At 63.9% G+C, this 24,266-nt stretch overlaps 2 protein-coding genes and 1 long non-coding RNA gene across 7 annotated transcripts in view; 1 reads left to right on the top strand and 2 right to left on the bottom strand.

The window, feature by feature from the left end:
* Positions 1 to 689: 689 nt before the first annotated feature.
* HRH3 (histamine receptor H3) lies at positions 690 to 5,103 on the bottom strand. Of its 4 annotated transcripts, none has more exons than XM_057702856.1 (4): positions 4,839 to 5,103; positions 3,684 to 3,850; positions 1,736 to 2,658; positions 690 to 1,193 (listed from the first exon to the last, which is right to left on the bottom strand). In XM_057702856.1, the coding sequence occupies exons 1-4, from the start codon at positions 5,101 to 5,103 to the stop codon at positions 1,001 to 1,003; spliced, it is 1,548 nt and encodes a 515-aa protein (XP_057558839.1). In that variant the 3' UTR covers positions 690 to 1,000. The 4 variants fall into 4 exon arrangements, with proteins under 4 accessions (XP_057558839.1, XP_057558840.1, XP_057558842.1 ...); XM_057702857.1 differs by having other exon boundaries at positions 1,892 to 2,658; XM_057702859.1 differs by having other exon boundaries at positions 690 to 1,146; positions 1,892 to 2,658.
* An 11,497-nt stretch (positions 5,104 to 16,600) lies between these two features.
* LOC130832641 (uncharacterized) lies at positions 16,601 to 21,805 on the bottom strand. Of its 2 annotated transcripts, none has more exons than XR_009048342.1 (3): positions 19,964 to 21,805; positions 19,252 to 19,640; positions 16,601 to 18,276 (listed from the first exon to the last, which is right to left on the bottom strand). It is a non-coding gene; the product is annotated as an uncharacterized LOC130832641 (long non-coding RNA). The 2 variants fall into 2 exon arrangements; XR_009048341.1 differs by having other exon boundaries at positions 19,252 to 19,461.
* The window catches only part of OSBPL2 (oxysterol binding protein like 2), a 38,135-nt gene continuing 35,632 nt past the window's right edge, over positions 21,764 to 24,266 (top strand). Inside the window, exon 1 of the mRNA XM_057701161.1 lies at positions 21,764 to 21,897. The gene's annotated coding sequence lies outside the window, so the exon portion shown is untranslated. The remainder of the gene's footprint in view (positions 21,898 to 24,266) is intronic.

Raw genomic sequence — 24,266 nt, 5'->3', positions numbered from 1 at the left:
CAGCATGGTGGGGAGGGGACGAGAGGCTGCGTCCGTGACGTCAGGGGAGGGAGGGCCCTTGTGGCTGGAGGGGGGGGGGGCTTCCTGGAGGAGGTGGCATCTGAGCTCCCCAAGTCTGTATCACCCCTAAGTTGGGCCGGTCCTGCCCCCTCTCTGAGTGGACGCTGGCACCCGGGCTGCGGACCAGTGTCTGCCCCTCCGCAAAGCCCACTGGGCCCAGGCTCACCCAGCATCCTCCCCGTCAGGTCCTTCTCCCAGACCCCTTCCAGCACCCTCGGTCCCGCCTCCAGGCCTTTGCCCGGGAAGCCCCCGTCCCGCGGCCCATCCCCTCAAGCTCAGCTCCAGGCCCCACACCCAGGGAGCTCCCAGGGGACGATCTTGACGGAGAACGGTGAGAACCCCTGTCCTGGGGGCGGGCGGGCTGCAGCAGGTGGGGGCTGTGGAGTGAGCCCCTCCCCGGGGATGGGGTGCCGGGGGTGAGGCGCTGCCGGGCATGCGTCCCTTATTAGGATCAAACCCTGGTACCCGCCTGGCTCCTCCGCTTGAAGAGGACACTGAGGCCGGGGGAGGGGCGGGCCTGCGCCTCACGTCCCCCTGGGCCCCCGACAGAAGCACAGGTGCTCAGCCACCCCCACGACGTCCTCAGGAATCAGCACCAATAAAAAAATACACTTTACTGTGGACTGTGGGGTCTGCAGGGGCAGCCAGCAGGTGCGGGGAGCCGGGCATGCAGAGCGCCATCCAGGCACGCGGTGCGGCGAAGCGGCCCCTCGGCTGGGCCCCCGGCCTCCTCCAATTGCCCCGCAAGCCCCAGGGCCCTCGGGCCACGGCTGGGTTCCCCCTGCCCGTCAGCCCCGGGAAACCTGGGCCGAGCACGTGGAGCAGGAGGGGCAGCCTTCCCGACAAGCAGGCGTCCGCGGCTCCGGCCCCTCTCAGAGGCGCCCGATGGGGCCCAGCACCCTGAGCTGGGGGCGGGGTGGACAGAAGCAGCTGGCACAGCTCAGCCGGAAGCGGCAGCACGGAGAAGGAGGGCGTGGGAGCCCACACCTGCCAATCCAGCCCTGAGCTCCTCAGCAATTTTGTCTCTCTTGATTAAACATCCAAGGAACATCGAGTTCACAGACATGTTTTCTCTTCTCCGTCTTCCTGAAACACCCAGAATGGAGACGTGGAGACCCGGGGTGCACGCGGCACTTTGGGAGCAGAGAAAGTTGGAGGGAAGAGGGATGATGGAGCAGGGCCCCGGGCTAGAGCAGGGGACGGACAGCAGCAAAGCCAGTGGCCGGGGCTTGGCTGGGATGGGGCAGGTGTGCAGGCGTGTGCAGGTGTGTGCACGTGCAGGGGCAGGGCGCGGCCCTGGAGGCCTGGAGCTCACGCCAAGCGCTTGCTTTGTGAAGAACACCAAGCAGTAATTGTGTGAAGCGCGGACACGACTGGCCATCCCGCTGTCCGTGGGGGTGGGCAGAGTGGCTGGGACCCCTGGGTTGTCCCTCCTGGGCTAAAGCAGGATTTGGGTGGCCACATTCCGGCTCAGGCAGCAGGGACCCTTCCAGCCGCCCACCAAGCTGCCTCAACTGCCAGCGGACGGTCTGAGAGGCTGCCACGGCATCAGGGCCAAAGACAAGCCGGGTGGAGGGTGGTGAGGCCCGGCTGCCCAGGAGCCCGGGACCTCGAGGCGGCTGGCAGTGGAGGGCCCTGCCCCCGCATCCCAGGTGCCCCTGGAGGGCCGGCTCACTTCCAGCAGTGCTCCAGGGAGCTGTGAGGCTGGATCTTGAGCTTCTGGGGGCAGAGCAGCTTGGTGAAGGCCCGGCGGAAGCTGTGGTGGCACAGCGGGTAGAGGACAGGGTTGACGGCCGAGTTGGCCCACAGCAGCCAGAAGGACGTCTCATACCAGTAGTCGGGGACGCAGTGGCCGTGGCAGGCGGCCCGGATGATCATCAGGAGTGTGTACGGGGCCCAGCAGAGCCCAAAGATGCTCACGATGACGGCCAGCGACTTGGCCACCTTCTTGTCCCGCGAGAGCCGGAAGCGCTGGGTGATGCTCTGGGACACCATCTTCATGCGCTTCTCCAGGGACGCCGAGGACGCCGAGGGCTTGGAGCCCCGCTTGAGTGAGCGCGGCCGCTCGGTGCCCCTCGAGGAGCTGCCGGAGCTGGAGGTGGGCGAAGCCGCGGCACCCCCACCGCTGCCGCCCCCGAGGGCCGCCTCCCCGGCCTCGGGGCCTGGGGCCTCGCCGACCCCCACCCCGTACCTGTGCAGCGGCACCGCCTCCCCGCACCCCTTCTGCCAGCAGCCCCAGCAGCTGGGCGAGGCCGGCGGTGGGGAGGGCTGGGCCTCAGGCGGCAGCTCCGAGGCGGCCGCCTCCCGGGCCCCATCCAGCCGGACACGCGTGCGCCTCTGGATGTTCAGGTAGATGCTGAGGTTGAAGAAGGTGACGCTGAGGAAGGGTGTGAAGAACTCGAGGGTGGAGGCTGTGATGAGGAAGTACCAGTTGTAGAAGAACTCAGCGTAGCAGTGGCCCTCGGGGATAGAGCTGCCGCCTGACAGGTACTCCCAGCTGAGGATGGCGGGTCCGTACAGCAGGAAGGCCAGCACCCACACCAGCACCATCTTCCGCACTGCCCGCCGCGTGTCACCCTGCTGGGCCCGGTAGGAGACCTGCGGTGGGACATGCGGGATCAGGAAGGAAGGGGACTGAACCCAGGTCAGCCTCTGCCACCTGGAGCTCCTGGCAGCCTCTGGGCCTCCGTGTACACCTTCCCTGGCAGCAACGTTTTTCCCTTCTCCCCCCCTCCCCCCATGAGTCCCAGGCAGGCTGAGGCCGTGTCACACTCTCCTAGGCCTCGGAACCTCTCCCAGAATCTTCACTTTGTGCCAGGCTGCCTGCCTGCCACCCCCCCACCCCCGCCCGCTGTGCGCTTCCCGGGGGTCACATCGTTGTCCCGCCTATTGAGTGCCCGCAGCGTGCCAGGCTCTGTGCTCAGCACCTCCTGATGTTACCTTATTTAATCTTCACAACGGCTCCTCCGTGATCCCCGCCTTCTCGATGGTCAGGCAGGGCAGGAAAGACTACAGGTGGATTGGCACAAGGGGCAGCGCTGGGGCAGCGCTGACTCCAAACCCCTGCTCTCTGCACTCTGCCCACCGCCTCCCTAGACTAGGACACATGTGGCCCCCCAGCAGAGGGCCCTGGGTGCCTGATGGAGCCATCAGGGAGATAAGATTGCATCAGAGTGACCGCTGCTGCAGTGCCACCAGCCCTATGCCACGTGGGAAGTCCACGCAGCCCAGGGTCCCTAACTCATGGTGGCCACCCCCACCCAGGGAAGCTCGTGGAGCCTGTCTTCCTGAAGGGAGGTACCACTAAGGGCCCCTGGCCCAGATCATCCCTTAGTTCCAGGGACTTTGGACCTGCTCCAGCATGGAGGCTGAAGTGACCCCTTCCTTCAGGTTCAGACCCTTGTGCCTGAACCAGGACCAGTCCTACTGGCAGCAAATGCCTACTGAGTGGGCAGCTGGCCAGAGAGCACCCGATGTGTCAGGTGTGAGGCCAGTGGGGACCAAGCCCACCCAGCACTGCCCACTCAGAAGCAGCCATACCCCCCTTCCTGGCACGTCTCCTGGCGGCTCCTGACCACCCCGCCCCCCAGGAGTGACCACGGGCACCCATGTCCCAGACTCACGGCTCGGGTGACCGACAGGAAGCGGTCATAGCTGATGAGTACAATGTTGAAGACAGAGGAGGCGCAGAGCAAATAGTCCACCACCAGCCACAGCTTGCAGAGGCCCCGGCCAAAGGGCCAGCGGCCAGTCAGCACGTAGGGCACATACAGCGGGATGCAGAATGCACCTGTGGGAGAGGAGGGCCATGGTGTGCCGTGGCTGGGCGGGGGTCAGACCCACCGCAGCTGGGAGACAAGCAGGACCAGCAATCCTCCCTCCACCTCATTCTAGGCGTGCCCTCTGCCTGGCACCTGGCCTTCAACCCCTACCCAGCCCCCACCCCCACTATGTCCCCCGGACTTGGGGGCAGGAGGAAGATGCAGGTGTGGGGACCACTGGGCACGACGAGCCCCAGAGCCTTGATTCGGTCATTCCGGGGCTTCTGCCCAGTCCTCCCAGTGCCGAAAGGAAGGCAGGCAAATTCCTCCCTTTCCTCTGGCCCTAGTGGACCCCAGCTCTATCCTGCCCTTCGGACCGCTCTTCCTCATCCGCTCAGAAACCGAGAAAGCCTTTCTCCGGACTCAAAGGGCGCTTGGCTGCTGCCACGCGGGCGGCTCCGAGCGGCTGGCAGAGGCACCTCTCAGCCCCAACAGGTGTGTGTCTGGCGCCCCGGCCCCCTCCTTGCGCCCCGCCCCCCAGCCGGCAGCAGCGCACAGACACGTGAGAGCGCGCTTCTCAGAGCACCCCCCCCACCCCGCCTTCCCCACGGTCTCCTCCCCCAACACGGCTCTAAAATTCTCCCTTCCATGTCCCCTCCCCCAAACCTCCCCCCAGCGGCGCCCCCCCCACGTCCTGAGTCCTCTACAGCCTTTGTTTAGCTACCGCGCAGGAGCCAGCGCTGCACCGCGGCCGCCGCGCCGAGCGCCCCGCCGAGCGCCCGCCCGCTCGGGCCCCTTCCCCGGGGACGGCCTTCCCCAGCCCGAGTCCCGCGGCTGCGGAGGCAAGGGCCTTCGCCTGCGCCCACCTCCCCACGAGTCCCAGACGCCCCCTCCCCAGGCCGGGGCCCCTAGCGGGGCGCGTCCCCGAGGAAGAGGCACCCTGGGTCCGCGTTCCCAATCCCCGCTGGCCCGCCCGGGCGGGCGCCCCTGGGCTCGGGCGGGGGCTGGGGGCTTTACCCACGAGGAAGTCGGAGATGGCGAGGTTGAGCAGGAAGAAGTTGTTCTGCGTGCGGAGGCTCGAATCAGCCACGAAGGCGAGCATGACCAGCGCGTTGCCCAGCACCGTGGCCACGATGAGCAGCGCCATGAGCGCCGCCAGCACCGCGGTCCAGGCGGCCGAGAAGCCGCGCGCCCCGCCCGCCGCCGCCGCCGCCGCCGCCGCCGCCTCGCCCGCCAGCGCCCCCGACGCGTTCAGCGGCCCGTCGGGCGGCGAGCGCTCCATGGCCCCGCCGGCTCAGGCGGCGCCGGGGCGCAGGGCGGGGCGCGGACCGCCGGCCGCGCGGCCGGGAGGGGCCCGGGCCCGGGAGCCTGGTCCTCGCGGGCTCTCGGCCCGGCCGGGCTCCCCGGGGGGTGCCCGGCGCATGGTCCGCGAGCGCCGAGACCGGAGCCGGGGCGGGCGGCGCCGAGGGGGCCCGGCCCGGAACCTGAGCCGACTCGGGCCAGCGGGCACGACCGCCGCGGCCCGAGCGGACCCGGGGCGGAGCTGGGGCCCGAGCCGCTGCCGGAGCGTCCGTGCGCCCCGAGTGCCGCGCGCGGCGGAGTGAGCGCCGGGCCCGGCCCGCGGCCCCCCGCGCCCGGCTCAGCGCCCCCGCCATTGGCTGCCGCCCTCGCCCCGCCCCCGCCCCGCCCGGCGCCGGCAGCACCACGGACAGCGCCGCGTGCCCGCCCGGCCGCCCGAGCCCCAGCCCGAGTGCGCACGGCGCCTGGCGGGGAGCCCGGCACGGCGCGCGCCGGAGCTGGGGGCTCGCCTGCGGTCAGCGGCCCGCGCACGCGGGAGCCAGTCTCTGGGCCGCTCGGCCTGCCCCGTGCCCTCGGCCCCGGTGACCCTTGGCCGGCCCCTGTCGGGAGCCGGGGCTCCCGTGGGGGTCGGGAGTGCGGATGAGGGTCACCTGCACCCGCGCTCAGGGGAACTGGCCCCACCGCTCCTCTCCGCGTTTCACGCTTCGGGCAGGCAGGTCCCCCAAGGAAACCTCCCAGGGAACCTCCCAAGGAGGAAGGATGGGAGGGGTCTCCGATAGCCGGTGCCCTGGCCAGGGGTTCGTTCCACCCGCCACAAGCATGGGACTCCGGATCTCAGTCTCCCCGTGGGCAGGACCCAGCGCAGGGTCCAGGGTGACCTGCGAGGCGCAGACAGATGTGGAGTTACATAAGGGAAGATGGGGACCCAGCGGATCCAGCCGGGAGGGGAGCGTACCCACCCTGGGCTCCGGCGGCCCTAGGTTGAGGGGGGAGCGACCATCGGCTGGGAACCCAGCCACGGGGGCCCCCCCCCGGTGGACAACGCGGTGGGGTGGTCACTGCTGCAGGGACAGACGAGGTCACTGGACTCCGGGCGCAGCCAAGGCGGCGCGCTGCGTTAGCGCCGGCTGGAGGGGATGGGGGAGGAGAGGCGGCGGGAGGGAGCGCCCCCTCCCCCAGGCACAAGCGCTCAGATAGACTGGGTCAAGGACGAGACACACAGTGAGACAGACAGACACGCCCACACGCAGGCACACAGACTCCCACAGACCAGGGAAACAGCCACCCAGCTTCAGGCTGGGGACCCAGGAACGGCCGTTACACACACACACCAGACAGCAGACAGCAAGGGAACAGTGCCCGGCGGAGAGGGAAGCAGCCACTCCACTCTGTCGCCAGCGGCGCACGTCTGTGGAAGCCTCAGAGAGGACAGAAACGCGCGTCTGCATGTGGGGGTGGGGGCTGTGAGGCTGCGCGGAGGGGCCGCAGGGGGACCCCAGGTGCAGGCGCACACAGGCACCTCTACTCTTCCAGCGGCTCCCTGATCATGCTGGGACCTACCCCGCCCCCAGCCCTGAGGTGCTTTAGAAACTTTGGGGAGTGAGGGGTGCTGGGCTCCCCTGCCCCCTCCTCAGGGCTGATTGCGGGGATGAGACCCCAGACCCTCACCCCAGCCCCCGAGGATCCACCATTCTGTGGCTTCTCGCAGCTCGTGCTGGGAGAGAGGTGTGGGGCTCCAGGTCGCCCTCCCAGAAGCCCTCTCTGAGCACCTTGGCTGTACCCCTCCCCTCCTCCAGCAAGGCCTGCTCCTCTTGCAGGCTCCCCCAGCTCCCCCTGACTTCACCCCAGCTTGCATGGTGGGCAGGGCTGTACCAGGACCAGGCGGTTGGTGAGTAGATGAGCCTGGAGCGGGGAGCACAGTGCGCTGGACCCCATCCCTCCCACTATCCAAGTCTTCCTGCATCTTTGATGCTGGGTAAGGACTTGCTATACCCTGTGGTCAGCCAGCTCCCTGCTGGGTGGACCCTGCCACAGCACCCTGAGGCTGGCTCTGGCCAGTTGGTGCTTTGAGGGTGGTGCCATCTAAGGCCTCCGGAGATGGAGTTGGATGGGGGTTGAGGGGGACTCTGGCTCTCTCCTCACTGGCTGGGAGCCCCCTCCCCAGCCTTGGTTCCTGTCCAGAGTGGAGGGCTGAGTCAGCGGGAAGTCTGAGCAGAGGGCAGCCCCTTTAAAGTCGCAGTCAAGCTGGGCCCCCCTTGTCCTTCTGGCCATCACATTCTCAAGCTTTCCTTGGTGGTCTCTCACCCCACAGCAGCCGGAGTGGCGGATGTGGGGGATGGACTCGGGTCAGACCGTGGCACTTGGGTGACTTGGGGGAGTTACTGAATTTCACTGAGCGTGGAGACCTCCTCTCGCAGTGGAGGCCATCAGGAGAAGGAGGGCCACAGCTGGCCCGGAGGTTCGAGGATGGCCATGGCCAAGGGTGGCGAGTGCCCCCTATTGACACGCGCATGCACGACCTCATCAGCCCCCACATCCGCCCTACCAGGTGGGTAGGACCAGCAGCCTGCACAGGGCCCGGGGAGCCACCTGCCCAAGGTCACACGAAGCCAGAGCCCGCCCCCCACTCTTTTTTTTTTCTTCTATTTATTGGCCGTGTTGGGTCTTCATTGCTGTGCGTGGCCTTTCTGTAGTTGCGGAGAACAGGGGCTACTCTTCGTTGCAGTGCGCTGGCTTCTCATTGCGGTGGCTTCTCGTGTTGCGGAGCATGGGCTCTAGGCACACGGGCTTCAGTAGTTGTGGCATGCAGACTTCAGTAGTTGTGGCTCTCAGGCTCTAGAGTGCAGGCTCAGTAGTTGTGGTGCATGGGCTTTGTTGCTCCACGGCATGTGGCATCTTCCTGGACCAGAGCTCAAACCTGTGTCCCCTGCATTGGCAGGCGGATTCTTAGCCACTGAGCCACCAGGGAAACCCCCAGAGGCCCCCTCTCTTAATGGCTACACTCCTGGCCCAGCCCTGAGGTCAAGGCCCCTGCGACCTTGCAAATGTACTAACACTTGGGGCCTTGACTTTGGTAGGAACAGAGGCTGGAGTCCTCTGGGCTGGGCCCAACTCAGCCAAGGCAATTTGGGGTGAATGAGGCAGGTCTCCATGTGGCGGTCCAAGGGGCATCTTGCCCTGAGGTCTCTGTCCCCAGGAGTCGATAGTGAGGCCCCAGGATGGCAGAGAACCCCCCCCCCCCGGGAAAGGCTGGCTGAGGGTTGGGGGACATGGAACCCTATCCTCAGCTCACCTGGACATCCCCAGAGAGTGTGGCCTGGGGTCCGAGTTTCTCCATTTGTCCAAACAGCCAGCATTAGCGGTTCAAAATGTGCCGTCCACCGAGGAAGCAGTGTCCTAGTCACAGAAGCCTTAGACGCGTGAGACGAGGTCCGCTGCAAGCCCCTCACACAGGAGCTGCTTGTGCACTGACTGGCTGGCGCGTCCACTCACCCCCTCCAGAAGCTGCTACTGAGCCTCTACTAAGCATCAGGCACTACGCTGAGCCCTTCCGATGTAGGGAGTACGCAGGGCACACGTCAGGTGGTCACGCGTTCCGGGGAGAGGAAGGAAGCCAGGCAGGGGATGGAGAGCGCCAGGGCACAGGGCTGCGGGGCTGTGGTTGCCTCCCCAGCAATGTGAGACCCTTGGGCCCAGGGAGCAGCAGAGAGGAGGAGGAGTCATGGTTCTGTTGGGCTAATTGGTGGGAGGAGGAGGCGCTGCTGGTATACAGAGCGGCCGGCAGGGACACGTGTGGAGTAGGGTCCTCCTGGGGCCGCGGTGCCCCCCGTGTGACTCTTACCGTGAACGGACAGAGCAGTGCCCCAGCCTGAGAGGGTGCAGTCCCCAGGAGCTCAGACCCTCAGGAGTGAGGGCGTGGATCACACTCCCAGGAAGGCCCCCAAGACCCCAGAGGTGACAGGGAGGAGGGTGGAGGCTGGAGAGTGGAGGCAGGAGGGGCTGTCTGCCTCCCTCCTGCTGCTTGGAGGAGCAGAGACCCCGCAGCTCAGAGCTGCGCTGCTCAGAGGCCTCACAGGGAACTTGCTGGGCGGAGTGGGGTGACCGCCCCCAGCTGAGAGCAGCCGTTGTGCGGGACTCCTCTGTGCTCAATCTCTGCTCTGGGCCTCCCGCGGGGAGGCTGAGATTTCTCGGGGGACACCGCAGTCCGTGCCCCCTTCCCGCCTCCCTTCTCCCTGCACACGTGTCAGACCCGCACTGCAGTTTGGCGGCTCCTCACCTGCTGCCTTTATCTTTCACAGGCGTGCCCACCGACCTCTCGACCTTGAACCCTGTCTTGACGACTGCCCTGGAGGACCCAAGTTGACACAGGCCATGTTCTGAAAGGATGCCCAGGGAGTCTCCACTGAGAAGAGGATGCTTGAGCGAAGACCTCAGGAGGCGAGAAGGAGGGAGGCAGCTGCATGCAGGTCTGGAGGGAAAGGCGTCCCAGGCAGGGGGGCCGCGGGGGCAGAGGATGGTGGGGGGGGGGTCTGCGGCTGCAGCAGGGGCGGGGGAGGGGAGGGGAGGGGGCAGATGTGATGCCTCAGGCCTCCTGTCAGGGCAGGGTGAGGGCAGAACCGAGACACCAGCTGGGAGGCTGCTCCAGGGAGGCTGGTGGTGGCAGCGGGGGAGGGGACACCCGGCCAGATTCTGGGTCAAGCCGACACATGAGTGCATGAGAGAAAGACGGCATCAGGGCTGACTCCAGGGTTTGGTCTCAAACTCAAGGATGGCGTGGACAGGAAAGAGCTGGGAGCCTGTGGGAGGAGCAGGCTGGGGGATGAGGGGGTGCTCGGGTTTGAGTGTGTGAGATGGACGCAGGGCCCATTGGACCTCCTGGGGGAGAGGTCATCAGGCCCCCAGGCCCAGCCCTGGCCCTGGAGTCCGAAGCCTGGCCCAGCGGCAGCCCACCCACCTCTTCTGGGTCTGGGGCCGGGGGAGCTCTGGGCTGGGGAGACCAGGCTGGGTGTCCCGGGGTCCGAGCAGCAGGTCCGTCCTGGCTGCCCCGCGCTGTCACAGGGCAGCAGGCTCTACCTCCGGCTGCCTCCCTGTGCTGGGGAAACCTTGCTCCTCCATCTCACAGCCTGCCCTGTGCCTGCGCCCACGGAGCCCTACCCCTGCTGCGCGGCGACGGGCCGGTAATGAGAAATAATGAGGGCTGTGGAGCTGCCAGGCCTGCTGCAGGACACCTGCCCTGCTCTTGCGGCCAAGGCACATTTGCCAGAGCGCTTGTCAGCATTCCGGGTCCGGTGCCATGACACCTCTTTAGAGGAACTGCTAGTTGCTTTCTCTCTTTCTGCAGGAGCTTATTTGAATATGGGAATGCAGATTTTTCTTTTTTTGTTCCTCGTCTCCTTTTTTTTTTTCCTGGTGACATTCTGAGCCAGCTCCGGGTGTGTCCTGATGTGCTCAGGGCTCGGGTGTGATCAGAAAGTCTCCCAAGGCCACTGCTTTGGAATAAAAGCTGAGTCTGATTTTCCTGCCTTTAGGGACAAGGCTAAATTGGGCTCAGGGCCCAGGTGGCAGGAAGGAGAGAGAGGACAGGAGAACCAGGGGTATAGTTGCTGTGGTTTGGCTGCAAATGAGGGAAACCAACTCAAAAGAAGTGTTTATTGTTGCCCATGGCTGAAAAGTCCAGAGGGTGGGCTTCAGATACAGCTGCATCCAGGAGCTCAAAGAACAACTTCTCTTTCCATCTGTCTTTTCCCTGTGTTCACCTCATCCCCAGCAGGGAGTCTCCCCCTAAGATCTCTTCCCTGCAGCTCCAGGCCGCCCTCCTGTGTTCTTGTCCTCTCCCCAGGAGGAAGACAGGGCTGCCTGGCTCGGACAGTCATGGTGGCCAGCTAGGGCAGCATTGCTTGAGCTTACAGCAACGTGGTCAACGTCACTTGAACCCCAGGCAGTCGTCCCCTGTCGGTCCCCTGCGCAGCTTCCTCCTGCAGTGCTTTTGCTGGCAGTGTCCAGGGAGCCCATGCCTGATCTTGGGGGGACCGCGGGCCTGGACACGGAGAGCTCGATGGGAGGCCCCTGAGATGAAGCTCATGGGTGGGGGGTCAGTCGAGGCAGCTGGGATGGGCACTGTGGAGATGGCCTTCTCCCTGGGTGCCTGTGTCTTCGGCTGCCTGGCTGCCGTGAGCACAGGGCCCAGGGCGAGAGGGAGGATGAGAGGGTGAAGGACAGAGGGCAACTACCCGCACACCAGGCGTGGCCGGCCATGGGCAGGAAGGCTCTGGCGTCCTCCCCAGCAGCGGCCTGCAGGAAGGAAGCCGGCAGCCCTCCCTGCCCGGCCTGTACCAGGGTCTCTGGCGCCAGTGCTGCCAGCTTAGAGGCAGGGCGACCCCCATCCCACGGCCTGGGCCAGTGGCCCCAGAAAACAGAGCTCTGGGGCCTTGGTGTCCACGCGGGGGGAGGGGAGAGGCTGGGGTGCAGGCACTCAGAGGCTGGAGAGGGCACCGGAGCTGATGGGAGGCGGAACTTGACCCTGGGTCTGGGTATTAAGCATGAGAAGAGGGACTTTCGGGAGGGCTCCATGGAAGAGGTCTGATCTAAGGGCATGCGAGCAGCTGCCAGGGAGGTGCAGGGGCAACTGGGGCGGAGGCAGGGAGGTAGTAAATGCTCTTCTCTAAGGAAGGAGGCACCTGTGCCCTCAGAAAGTCCCTCTGCACGACCCAGGCTGTGGTTCTGGACGTGCCCACTTCCCAGGGCTGGCGGTTAAGTATTTTCTGAGTGAATGAATGAAACCAGTTGCATCTCTGCAGGTTCTCCACGCGCTAAAAATGCATAAGCCGAGAAGAAAACAGGAGAGAAGGTGAAGGCGGGCCTTTCTCTGGGATGCCTTCTCCAGAGCCCGGGTGGGGCTGGGCATGGACTGGTGTGGGGCTTTGGGAAGCCCTCCAAATCCAGCCGGGGTGGGTGCCGTCCCAGCCTGGGAACCTCCACTGCACCCCCAAGCAGTGGGGTTTGGTGGGGCTGCCGCGGCTGTGACCCAGCAGCGCCACGTCAGCGGACCTGGGGACCCGAGCCAAGCACGCACCATGAGTCCTGGCCAGGACGCTCCAGGGCCTGTGCACCAGACCAGACCCCGGACAGCAAGTGGCAAACCCCGCGGGGTGGCTGAGCCTGGCCGTGCGTGGAGATAGGCTGCTCTGGCCGGGGCCCAGCCCTGGGGCTTCTGGCGGTGGGGGAGTGGGTGAGCGGGCGCCCAGCCCCAGGGTCTCGTCCCGCGCTGCCGCTGCACCCCGGCCCAGGAGCTTCCTGCTGTGGACGTGGCCCCTCAGCCTTGGTTGTGGGGTGGGGACTGGGCGCTGAGCCACGGCTCTGTTGTGTGTGTTTTTTGCTTGTTTGTTTTTTTACTGAGCCAAATTCTTATTTCTTCATATACATTATATGACAATTTTTTAAAATTTTATTCTTATTAGTTATCTATTTTATACATGTTAGCATATATACGTCAACCGCGATCTCCCAATTCATCCCACCCTCCGCCTCGCTTTTCTCCCTTGGTGTCCACACATTTGTTTTCTGCACCTGTGTCTCTATGTCTGAGCCGTGGCTTCGTCTGGACTCCTGGCTGGCATGCGGCCCTTGGAGGCCCTGTCCCCAGAGCCCGTCCCTGCTCTGCGCCCTGGGCCCAGCAGCACCACGGTCCCAGCAGGTCCGAGCCTGGGTGCAGCGGCCCGCCTGACCTTACCCTGGCTCCCCCTCCCTTCGGGGCACCTGTCCCCTGCCGGGCCTCTCCTGCGGGGACTGGCGTGGGGGTGGCCCCGGTGACAGTGCTGATGAGGTGGACGGGACCCGGTGACGCAGTCCATTCCGCAGACCCCAGGCGGGCCAGGCGAGGGCGGCATCCTCCACACACGGGCCAGGGACGCCCTCCCCGCAGGCAGAGCAGCCGAGGTCACGGTGAGGGTCGGGGAGTCTGTCTGGGTCGGGGGCAGGGCGGCCGCTGGGCCGGGCCTACTAGGGGCCACCCTGGGGGTCTTATGCTGTGCAGGCACCCCCGTCCGGCTGCTGTCCTGCTCTGCTCTGGGGGCGAGGTTGAGAGGCCGACAGCCCCGTCCTCAGACCCCACCAGGGCCCCCAAGGCCCAGCCCTGGCCCTGGAACCACAGCCCACCTCCTCTCCCCAGGACATGCGCTCCCGCCCACCATGTGGTCCTCTCCCCCCCGAAGCCCTCAGGGTTACTCCGGGTCTCCTGATCTGGCCTGCGCTGATCTGTGCTGTGGTCCAGAGAGCGCGTGTGTGCACGCGTGTGTGAGCGTGTGCAGGTGCGTGCACGTGTGTGCAGGTGTGTGCGTGCGTGTGCAGGTGGTGTGTGCGCGTGTACAGGTGTGTGCACAGGTGTGCGTGCATGTGCAGGTGTGTGTGTGCAGGTGCATGTGTGCATATGCAGGTGTGTGCATGCGTGTGCAGGTGTGTGCAGGTGCATGTGCAGGTGCGTGCGTGCAGGTGTGTGCGTGCATGTGCAGGTGCGTGCGTGCCCGGTGCCAGCCCCAGGCACACGCGCAGGGCCCTGATGCTGCATGGGGCCCTGGGTCCCTCTTCCTCCCGAGGCAGCCTTTGGGGAGGTGGGAAGGAGGGGCCCACTCTGGGAGCTGCTTCCTGCAGGAAGGAGGCGGCCCCAGCGCGGCATCCCTGTTTTACTCCCCGAGTCCCCTGCGACCCAGGCGGCTCCTTGGGGAGCCTGTGCCAGTCAGGAAAATAATGAAAGAGCTGCCCTTCCAGGCTCAGTGCTGGGGGCCCCGCATCCGGTGAATGAAGACGTCCCCCGCGTCCTCAAGGAGGAAGGAGGGGGCCTGGGGTCTCCCAAGGCGTGTCTGTGTACACGTGTGTCTGTGTGGGTGTGAGTACGCATGTGCACGCCTGTTTTCATATCTGTGACTGTGCGTGTGTACGCGTCTCTGTACACGTGTGTCTGTGTGTTTTTTGTGTGTCTACGTACTTGTGCGTGTGGGCCCGGCTGTGTGTCTATGAGTCTTTGTGTGTGTGTGTGTGTGTGTGTGTCCGAGTGCACATGTGCAGACATGTGTGTCCGTGGGTGTGTTTCTGACTTGAGCCGGGGGTGTGGCGCCTGGAGGAAGCTAGGAAGCTGGCCCTTGTCCTCCCTCCCACCCCATAGGGAAAGGTCAGGTAAGAGAAACGTCCCCTCTGTCTGCGGGTGGCCCTGACTGTGGACCAGGTCCTGGGCCAGGGCAGGGGTCAAGAGATTGCTCTGGAGTCAGCCCCCTCCCCTAGTCAGGGCACGAATCTCAGTCCCTCAGCTGCACACACACACTTCCGCACACACTCACACACGGCTGGAAATCACAACCTGGCAACAAGCGGGCAGCGCCCCCAGGCCTGGCGCCGAGGGGCCGGCAGGCAGCAGGCTGGGGTCCCGGCAGCAGCACCTCTTGGGTCTTCCCTGGGGGAAGCCATTTGCTTTCCTTAGGACCCGCTGGCCAGGTGGCTGTGCTGGGAGACACGGCTAAGGCCACAAGCAGAAAGTGGCAGCGCTGGGCTGTGACTAAGAACCGTGACGTCCCAGCCGGCAGTCCCTGACTGGGGCCCTGCCTCCTGCTGGGGCACAGCAGGACCACCTGGGCTCTCCCCATGGCCCTGGGAGCTGGTCACCCCAGAGGGACCCCTGCCCACCGTCCCACTTCTACCCACTCCCTCACACCCCTGCATATTCCCCAGCCCCCGCCCCACCCCCACGCCTGCCAGACCTCAGTGTGGGCCCACCTTTCCCTGGCATTGCGTAATCCTCTCATGTTTTCTAAACCTGCTCAGCTGATTCCTGCAGAGCTGGAGATGCTCACATAGCCAGTAATGAAGTTCACGGGAAGGCTCTTCACTGGGAAGCCCCGATGGAGAGAAGAAGGGTCCAGAGGTCTGTCCTGGCAGGCAGCCATCCTCCCCATGCACAGAAAAGTGCACTTGGAAAAATCTTGGCTCAATAGGACATGCATCCGATGGTTCACTAGTGGTGGATCTCCTTCAGGCATGGCTGGATCCAGGAGCCCGGCGGTTCTCTTCTGAGCCTGTGTCTCCCAGCCCTGCTCTCCTCTCAGGCAGCCCCTCCCCCTGGTGTGGCCCCTCCAGGCTGACATCCCACAGCTCGCAGCCCCAGCGGCAGATGCAGGGCCCCTTGCCCAAGCCCACGGCCCGACTGCTGTCTCAAAGGGAGGTGGTGATGTCCAGGTTTGGAACCAGAGGTGGGGTCAGCCTGTGGGTGGGGGGTCCCCACAGGGGGATCTGGGGCCACTCCTAGAAGACGGGGGTGGACGCTGAGCAGCGTGCTGGATGCTCGTCACGGGGCGCCACGCCTGTGCCCTCCGAGGGCCTCGCTGCTGGGGAACCTGAGCCTTGGAGAGATCCTCTGCGAGCAAGCCGAGTGCCTGGACTTGCGTTGGGCTGTAGGTTCCTCCTCGCCCCCTCCCACCCCACCCACCTCCTGCTGGCCTCCAGGGGTGTTTATCAAGCACCCACTCCGTGTGGCTCCGCGAGGAGTCCAGAAAGCAGCACTGTTCCCGAGGCCTGTGAGCGGGTGGAGGTGCCAGGCTGGCTCTATCTCCAGGGGTGCCTCAGAGGACGCAGACCTGAGGGCCCCAGCCCTGGGCCGTGGGGCTCCTGGGTAGACGCCTTCCCTCGGGTGGGGCAGGGCTGGCCCAGCGCACAGGACGAGGCCTCTTCTCAGCCCCTTTGCCTCTTGCCCAGAACAACCCTGGCCCACTCGCGCAGCCTGCACCCTGCCTGGAGGGGACGCAGCCACCCGGCCGGCCGCATGCAACCCCTGTGGCCCTGGAGGTGGAGAGGCAGCACCCCACGCGCCCCGATTCCAGCCCTGAACCCTCCTCAGGACGGCTACAGAATCTGTGCGAGATGAAAACGTGGGCCCCTCCTCAGAAATTAGGAATTGCAAGACGGCAACAGCGGAGCAGGACATCGAGCACAGAGCCCCAGGCGACTGCAGGCTGCACGCCTCCCCCCGCTGCTGTGGCCACCTCTCACCCCCCCACTGGGACCCTCAAGGGCGGGCCCCCCCATCCCCACTGTGACCGCCTGGCTCAGACTGCCAGCTGTCCCCTCCGCGCCCCTCCCCTGCCTTCCTCTCCCAGGACGCGATGCGGGAGCACGCCTATGCGCCGAAGACCCCAAGTGCCGGCTCTCTCTCACGCGAGGCCCCCAGCCCCACCCACCGAAGCCAGGAATGGGGTGGGGCCACGGCCACCAGCCCCCCCCCCCCCCCCCCCCACTGGCCTCGGCTGCTCCTGGGAAGAGGAATGAATCACACCGCCTTGGGCCACCCCCATCCCTGCTCCCTGGGCATGTTTAAACTTTGCCCCCTCCCACCCACATGCCTGGCAGCTCCCCTGGCCGGGCCAGCAGCTCTGACAGGTTAAATTTAGCCCAGCCCCAGCTGTCTTCTCCCCGCTCCCGCCCGCCCCACCGCTCCCCTGCACGCAGATGCGCCCACACCCTTCCTGCTCCACGAGAGCCCCTGGGAAGGGTGAGGACAGAAGGACCCGAGCCGCCCCGCCTGCCCGGGGGTCCGCCGTGGCCTCCTGAACCCATGCCTGCTCGCGTGCTCCGTGGTCCGGGCACAGCCAGGAAGAGAGAAACCAAGGCTGCCGTCCAGGCACGATGCTGGGGCACCCCACCTGGCACCACACTGGGCATACGGGCACCCAGGCTGTGAGGTGACGCCGCTTTGCGTCTGGCACTGCCCCTTTTCTCCCGGCAGCGATTGTGAGCCCACACCTCCCCAGGTGTCCTCATCTCTGGGCCTGCCAGAGGACGCTTGGGGGCCATAGTCAGGCCTGGCCACACATGATCTTCTTTCCCTGGGCCCTCAGTTTTGTTCAGGCTGGAAACACACGCAGCTAAAATGCTACTGTTCCACTGAGAGAGGCATGGGACAAAGCTCTGGCGAGTGAGATGTGAGAAGAAGTGCCTGGTGTATCTCCAGGGACAGATTTTCAAAGGGAGCTGATTCACTTGGCAGGGCAGCACGTCTGCTCTTGTTCTTTCCCTCACTCCTTCTTCCTGGTCAAATATGCATGTGATGGCTGGAGCACCAGCAGCCATCTTGGGTTGTGAGGTAACATTGGGGATGGAAGCCAGTATTAGTAGAATGATAAAATAAGGTAGGAACTGGATACCCTGCCAAACCTGGACAGCCTGGGCTATTTCTCTTTTGTTGATGCCTCTGTTATTCTGGGTTTTATCACGTGTGCAGCTCTAACTAATCCTAAAAAGCAGGCAGCTAAAAGGGCCCAAATGTCCCCCCAGCAAGGTAGGAGGCCACTTCAGAGTCATACAAGACATTCCGTAGGGGAAAAAAGTTGTTCGGTTCCAATAAATCATGGGTCTGCAGCAGGCCCTTCTGGGTCCTGGACGATCCCACGTATACTAGAGTGGGAAGGGACCAGAGAAGTGGGACACTTGTTGGCTTTATTTAAACAGCATTCCCAAACCCTCTTGACTGTGGAACCCTTTCCTCTAGAAACACCTAACAGCAGCCAGAAAGGCCTTGGGATTCCACGGTACCTCATTTGGGAAACTCTTCAGAGGATGATTAGGGCATTTAACTGAGACAATGCACTCAAAGGTACTCAGCCCAGGGCCAGGCACACAGTAGGTGCTCAATAAATGCTAGGGCTGCTACTGAAGCTCGAAGTGGGGCCCACACCAACTCTGAGCATGGAAGTCACTCCTCCCATCCGGCCCCTCATTCCTGCGTGTTCCAGGGCCGCAGCCCCCGCCCTGCCCTTTCTCTCTGCGTCCGTGGGTCCCTTCGTGGGGCAGAGTGGTCTCCCGCAGGGGCCAGGGGCCAGGGGGCGGAGCGCGGCTGAATGGGGTGGGATCCACCTGGGAAGAGTTGGTTTGCAAAGCTGCAGCAGTGAGGAAGGCACTGGGTAAAAAGTTTAGAAGAGGAATACATTTTTTCTCTTTTGGCAGAATTTAACAGGTGCAGATTGCTCAGGTCCCAAAGCCACGGGGAAAAAAAGAAAAAGCCCTTTGCCGCTGCTATTGATAACTTGTCTCTTTCCACGTGGTGGGTTCAAAACTAAAAATACTCTTCTCCGACGGCAGGGAAGCCGAGTGCTGTCACGTTGCAGAGGAGATGTGAAAGCTGTGTGGGGAAGGCTTGGCTTGGGCCACGTGAGGGCTGGGGCCCTGCCTCGGTGGCCAGCCGCCCTCTGCCCACCCAGGTTGCATCCAGATAGAAGATTCCCCAGCATTCCACACAAGGGAGTGGGGAAACGTCCTCTCTAGGGACCTGGGGTGGGGGGTGGGGCGCAGCACGGAGAGGAGTGAGCCTCAGGCTGGCCTCCCCAGGGGCAAAGGCCAGGTCAGCAACGCGGGGCACCTGGCATCCTTGGATACCCAGCTCTGTGGCAGCTCTGGCCTCAGACCGAGATAAAGAGATCCGCCCAGGCTCAGAAGCCTGCTGGGGAGAGAGCAGTGGGCTGTGGGCAGCGCCGGCACCGCTGGCCGGCTCTGTAGTGTGACCCTGGGCCAGCTCCTCTGCTCTCTGAGCCTCGTCTTACCACGGAAGGGGGAGCGATGGACTCTGTCCCACCTCCTGATGGGATGGAAGGAAGGAGGGCGATACACGTGAATGTGCCTCCTGAGGGCAAAGTGAGGGCACGTGCTCCCCCATGGCGGGGGCCTCCGCGCCCACAGGGTCAGCTGGCAACCGAGGGGATGCAGGGCCGCGGTCCCCGGGGCTTGTGGGCCGTGACACCACCTGATTCTCATTCAGAAGGAGTTGGGACAGGGAGGCTCCATGCGTCCTCGCCTGGGGTCGGGGGAAGGTCACAGGCAGACACGACTGCGGGGTTGGGCTGATCTGAGAGCAGTTCCGGCGGGACACCCCAAAAGTTATCTACTAGCCCAGCACGTCTCAAACTCTGAGAGGGTACGCACAGATGGACCTCTGGGGTCCTGAGAAGACTGGGGCCAAAGCACACCTGAGTGCCCAGGATGGAGGGGCACACTGTGATGGCCCCCCAACCCCGACCGGCCACGGGGCAGGAATTAGCTGATATCATGGCCACGAGCCGTGCACCACCCCCACCCCCGCCGCCTCCATTCCCAGGAATACCTGGGCACCTGTTTCAGATGCCGATCCTGGTCTGGGAGGTCTGGGCAGGGCTCTGCCTCTCTGACAAGCTCCTGGGCCGTGCCAGGCTGCTGGGTGGCAGGAATGCACCGCGTCTGGGCCTCTTCCTCATTGCAGGTCCCGGGTGAGTCACTTCCCCTGCTTGAGGCTCAGTTTGCTCATCTGTAAAGTGGGGATGATGCCGCCTGGTACCTATTTGATTGGAGGTTGCAGACATGAAACTAGACGTAAAGCACGAGCGCGGGGCAGCGCCACCTGTCAGCACCGTTCTCATCATTACTGCCGGGTCCCAAACCCTCTGTGTCTGCTTTTCTGCTCCCATCTTTCATCCCGTTCCTGGAGAATTTTCCCTCTGGCATTGGCCTCTTGACCTAGTGAAGGTCATGAAAAACACTCCTGATGGGTCCCAAGACACCCTCTTTCCCGCCTCTAACCGAAGGAGGGTTCCTGCCCCGTCCATAGGGCTCAGCAAAGAGGAAGTAAGAGCTGACCCTCTGAGCCCAGTTTACTGCATCTGTGTGAAGGGGATGAGCCGACACCCCAGCCTGGGGACCCGCCTGGGGTCAGCGCCCACTCCTCCTCCAAAGGCCAGGGCAGAGATGGCCACGCTCAGCCCCGGGTGGTCCATGGGCAGATGGGGGCTCTTTCCACCCCAGCCTCTCCTCTGGCCTGAGCTCTCTCACGCCACACTCACCCCGGAGCTCACAGCCAAGGGGTGGGCCAGCACGTTGCATTCCTCAGGGGCATGTCCTGTGTGTGAGGGTCAGTCTCAGAGGCCTGTCCGGGTGAGGGAACCTGAGCTGGACTCAGGCCGGGCCCACGAGGGAAGCTGCAGAGCGTCTCTGTGGCAACCGGCCTTGTCCTTGTCCTGGCTTGGGAGCCTGCAGGCTGCACCCTTCCCTCTCTTGCTGGAGTCGGTTTCTTCAGAGGTAACCATGGCAATGCCTTTGTTTCCGAGCCCTGGCTCTGCCTCCCTCCCGGCTTTCCTCTCCAGCAGAGGCTGGGAGCGCTCCTTCTCAGTCTCGGCACGTCTCTGGCGCCCGCTGACAGTGGCCCACCGGTGAGCTGGGGCCAGACCCTGGCATGGGGCTGACTGGCTTTCTGGGCCCAGAAATGCAGCCTGGGCCCTAGCCCTGCCGCACGTGCTTCTGCTCCACTGTTTACAGGAGGCACCTTCATCTGCACTGGCTGCAGAGGTGGCCAAGGCCTGCCCCGCCCTCAAGGCACGCGCGGTCCAGTCCCCCGCACCCCCTCTGGAAATGGGGCCACGTCCTGAGGAGGGAGAGCTGCGTGGAAGACGCGGGGAGGAGCGGGGGCCTCACAATGTGCCTTATGAGCCGGGTGGTCTTGCGGCTCCAGGGTCCCAGTAGTTCTTTAGCACCACCTCAAACTGGCTGAGAGAGGAAAACGTGGTAACGCGCATTACTGAAAAATCTAGGATAGAGCTTGCTGAGGGTGCAGCTGGCTCCAGGTGACTCATAAACCTCTATTTCCTCTTGCTTTCTTCTGGGTTGGTCTCATTCCCAGGTGCCCCCGCCCCTCGTGGTGACAAAATGCCCATCAGTGGCCTCAGACTTATTGCAACATCTTTCTGTCACCTAGCCCAGTTCTGTGGAGGTCTGTGGGCAGATGGGAGAGTCGTTTGACCTCAGCTTTCCCTGTGGCCTGAGCTCTCTGACCCCCAGCAAAAGTCCCAGGGCTGACCCAACCTGGCCAGTACAGGGTCACCTGCTCACCCCGGAGCCACGCGCTATGACTCTCCCCAGGCAGCCTGATTCATGTTCCTCCACCCACCCCAAACCGGACCCGAGACTTAAATGGGATTGGGTGGGAGAAAGCGGGTTCACAAAGGAAAATCTTGGTACTTATAGGCTCAGAGAGGTTAGTTTACTTGCCCACGGCCACACAGCTGGTAAGGATGCAAGCTCGAGTCTGACTCCAGAGCTTCTGGGCTTAACCATGGAGCCACGACAAGTCAGTAAGCGCCCCCAAAGGTTTTAAAGAAGGGAGTGAACGGTCAGGGGTGCGGACGGAGGGTAAACTGGCGCCGGGTTTCGGTGAATGGTGAAAGGCGTGGCACGGAGGGTGGACGGTGGGAAGCCCTGCAAGACGCTGGAGCTGAGGAAGGCAGCTTTAGGAGGGAGACTCCAGCCTCCGCCCGTCCCCGGGGGTCGGGAGCGGCTGCCGCAGGGGCCGCAGCGCGCCGAGCACCCGCACCCTGGCCACCTGACTCGCTGTTTGTAAACTCAGCTCACCCAGCCACGCCCCTTCCGCCCGCCCGCCCCTCTCGGGTCAATATCTGCATATCCCCGCCTCTCCCTTCCTTGATTGGTCGCCCCCCTCGTCATTTCTCCGTGTGGGCTGGACTCCCAGGGGGCGGAGGGCGGGGCCGCTCCGGCGCCGTGATCAGCATAGTCCCGCCCCCCGGCGAGGACCTCGGGCCGGGCGCTGATTGGGCGGGAGGAGGCCGACGCGACGGCGCCGGGCGCGGCGAGTGGCGGGCGCGGGCTGTCAGTCGGCGGGGCGGCCGGCCGCACTTCCGCCTCGGTGTCAGCGGGTCGCGGGCCTGCGGGGCGGGGGCGGGGCGGGCAGCGGGGCTCGGCCGGCGCCGGAGCGGCCGCGGTCCAGGTGAGTGACCTGGCCGGGACCACCGACCCCGCGTCTCCCGGGAACTCCGCCCGGCCGCGGGCGGCGGGGGAGGCCGGGCCGGGCCGGGCCGGGCCGGGGAGAGCCGGAGCCCCGCGCCCCGCGCCCGCCCGCCCGCCAGGCCCCGCCCGCCGCCCCGGCCCGCCGGCCGCGTCCCGGCCCCGGGGGACCTTGGGAGGCAGGTTGGCGGCCGGCGGCGGGGCGGCGGGCGGGGGCGCGGGCGGCCGCGCAGACCCCGCGTCGCCAGGCACCTGCGGCCCCGGGGCCGGACCGCCGGCCGCCGCCCCCGGGAGGCGGCTGGAGAGCTGGCCCGGCGCGCGCCGGCACCTCTCAGCGGCGGGGGTGGGCCGGGGGGCGCGCTGCGCGGGGCGCCGGGACCCCCACTTTCCCTGGTCCCGGGCAGCCGGCGCCCGCGGTCGGCCAGTGGCGGGGGGGGCCCGGGGTGAAGGGTCAGTGTCCCGCTCGCGGTGCAGCCCCCGCGCCCGGCGACCACCTGTGGGTTGGTCTCGGCCCTGCGAGCTGTTGTGCGAGGTTTCGCGCTCGTGTCCACCCCTCCCCTGCGCTTCCTTTCGTTTTCAATCTGTCGACCTTAGCAGACTGTAGGTGCTGTGGAGGGCTCTTTACGCAACCCTTGTTAGGTACATTAGATGTGTGTTCTGATTTTAAAAGCTTCCTTCTTTCTCCAGGGACGTGTCAGTAGTCATCAGAATCAGTCTTGAGACTTTAGACGCCCGGAGCAAGGGAGAAGCAGCCGGGTGGTGTTAGGAGGTCCCTGGCGCTCTTGAGTGCGAGGGTCACCCCCCAGGAAGCTGTGTTTCTCGGGGTTTTTCTTCCTGACGGGTCAGTCTGGGACAGACTCTGCACCGGCAGCCGGCAGCGTCTGCGTTAGTCCCTCTTCTGGGGCTGCCAGTGCAGATCAGGAGACGTGGTCTTAGTTCCGTTCAGCAGGCTTTTCCGGGGTGCCTGCTGCATGCCTGGCTGCAAGCTGCGGGACCTCGCCGGACCCCGGAGGTGGAGAGCGGAGGTGTCCTGGGACCCCCGTCCTCGTGGCTCCTTGCCCTGGTGGCAGAGCGAAGGCCCTTCCTGATTTGTGCGCTGGGCAGTGTTTTCCCACCTCTTCTGGCCTCAGTCCCTTCCTCTGTGACATGGGCCGTGTACCTGGCAGGGCTGGTCGGAGCAGCAGGTGAAGTGCTTGTCTCCAGCTGTCCCTGGCGTGTGGCAGGTGCTGCAGGTTGGGAACCTCAGCGGCTGCACTTCCTCCTTCCTCAGTCCAGCACAGCACCTGGCGTGGTGCTGTCACTTAGTACATGGATGACTGAATGGCCTTAGAATTACCTTTCCCATTTGCCTCACCTGTCCTTCTGTTAATAATAGCTCTTATCAAAGATGACAGTCACACATGACAAGGACTGTACCAGGACTGCTGTAAGCACGGTGTGTTCACTTTATTCATGTGGTTTTCACAACAACCTGCAGGTCTTGTCCTTAGTTCCATTATCTTTTGTCTGTTCATGAGGAAGCTGAGGAACAGAGAGGTTAAGTAACTTCCTCTAAATCACACATTAGTAAGTTTTGGAGCAGGGATTTGAACCCAGGCAGTCTGGTTCCAGAGTCCACACCCTTAAATACCTCTCTCTACTGCCTTTTAAAACCAACATTTTCAAAATAAAATAAAATAAATAAATAAATAAATAAATAAATAAAACCAACATTTTCATTTACAAGGACGGTCCCCTCAGCATTTTGGGGGAACATTTAACTGTGCCACATTCCTGTGTGTCAGGACTTTGTTGCAGCACACGTTACTGGTAGGTTCTCGTTTTGAGTGAGCATGAATGTTTATAAAACCATTTCATTTCTTCTAAGATAAAGTAGTAATTCTCCATCTGGCTACCCCCACCTGCTTCCTGGTTCCCTGGTTGGTAGGGCGGTCATTGATGTTCACCGTGTGGAAGGGATAAGTTGGCGGAGCCGGGGTGAGGACGGGTGGACGCACTATAGAACATGAGGTCGTGGTTTTGACTTCATTTCTGAGCGAGCTTAACACAGTGAGCTTAGAGCCGTAAACCATGCACTTAGGGCGTTCCTTTCTCCTGCCAAGTGCACCCACAGGGGTCCGGCTCTGGTTTGACATTTTGATGAGCGGTGTTATTTCAGTGTTTAGAAAGTGCCACTCGACCTTTGTCCCAGTGCCTCTTACCCATGCCCTCCAGGACATACTAGCAAATAAGACTTGGATGTGTCCTTAAAAAACTAGCTCGACTTGTTAACTCTTGTTACATTCAGCTAATTACAAAAGTGACATTTCTTTTCTTGGTGGCAAAATTTTGGACACATTTTATGTGTTCTTA

Source organism: Hippopotamus amphibius, chromosome 12 (assembly GCF_030028045.1).
Source record: "Hippopotamus amphibius kiboko isolate mHipAmp2 chromosome 12, mHipAmp2.hap2, whole genome shotgun sequence".
Taxonomy (NCBI): domain Eukaryota; kingdom Metazoa; phylum Chordata; class Mammalia; order Artiodactyla; family Hippopotamidae; genus Hippopotamus; species Hippopotamus amphibius.
The sequence above is the reverse complement of the archived record's forward strand: the minus strand, read 5'-3'. Positions and strand labels throughout refer to the sequence as shown.

Coding starts and splice junctions, on each gene's coding strand:
- HRH3 (XM_057702856.1), bottom strand. CDS start 5,103: ATGGAGCGCTCGCCGCCCGACGGGCCGCTGAACGCGTCGGGGGCGCTG. Junction 3,851..4,838: donor CATCTCCGACTTCCTCGTGG/GTAAAGCCCCCA, acceptor CCTCTCCCACAG/GTGCATTCTGCATCCCGCTG. Junction 1,194..1,735: donor TCCCTGGAGCACTGCTGGAA/GTGAGCCGGCCC, acceptor CTGCTCCCAAAG/TGCCGCGTGCACCCCGGGTC.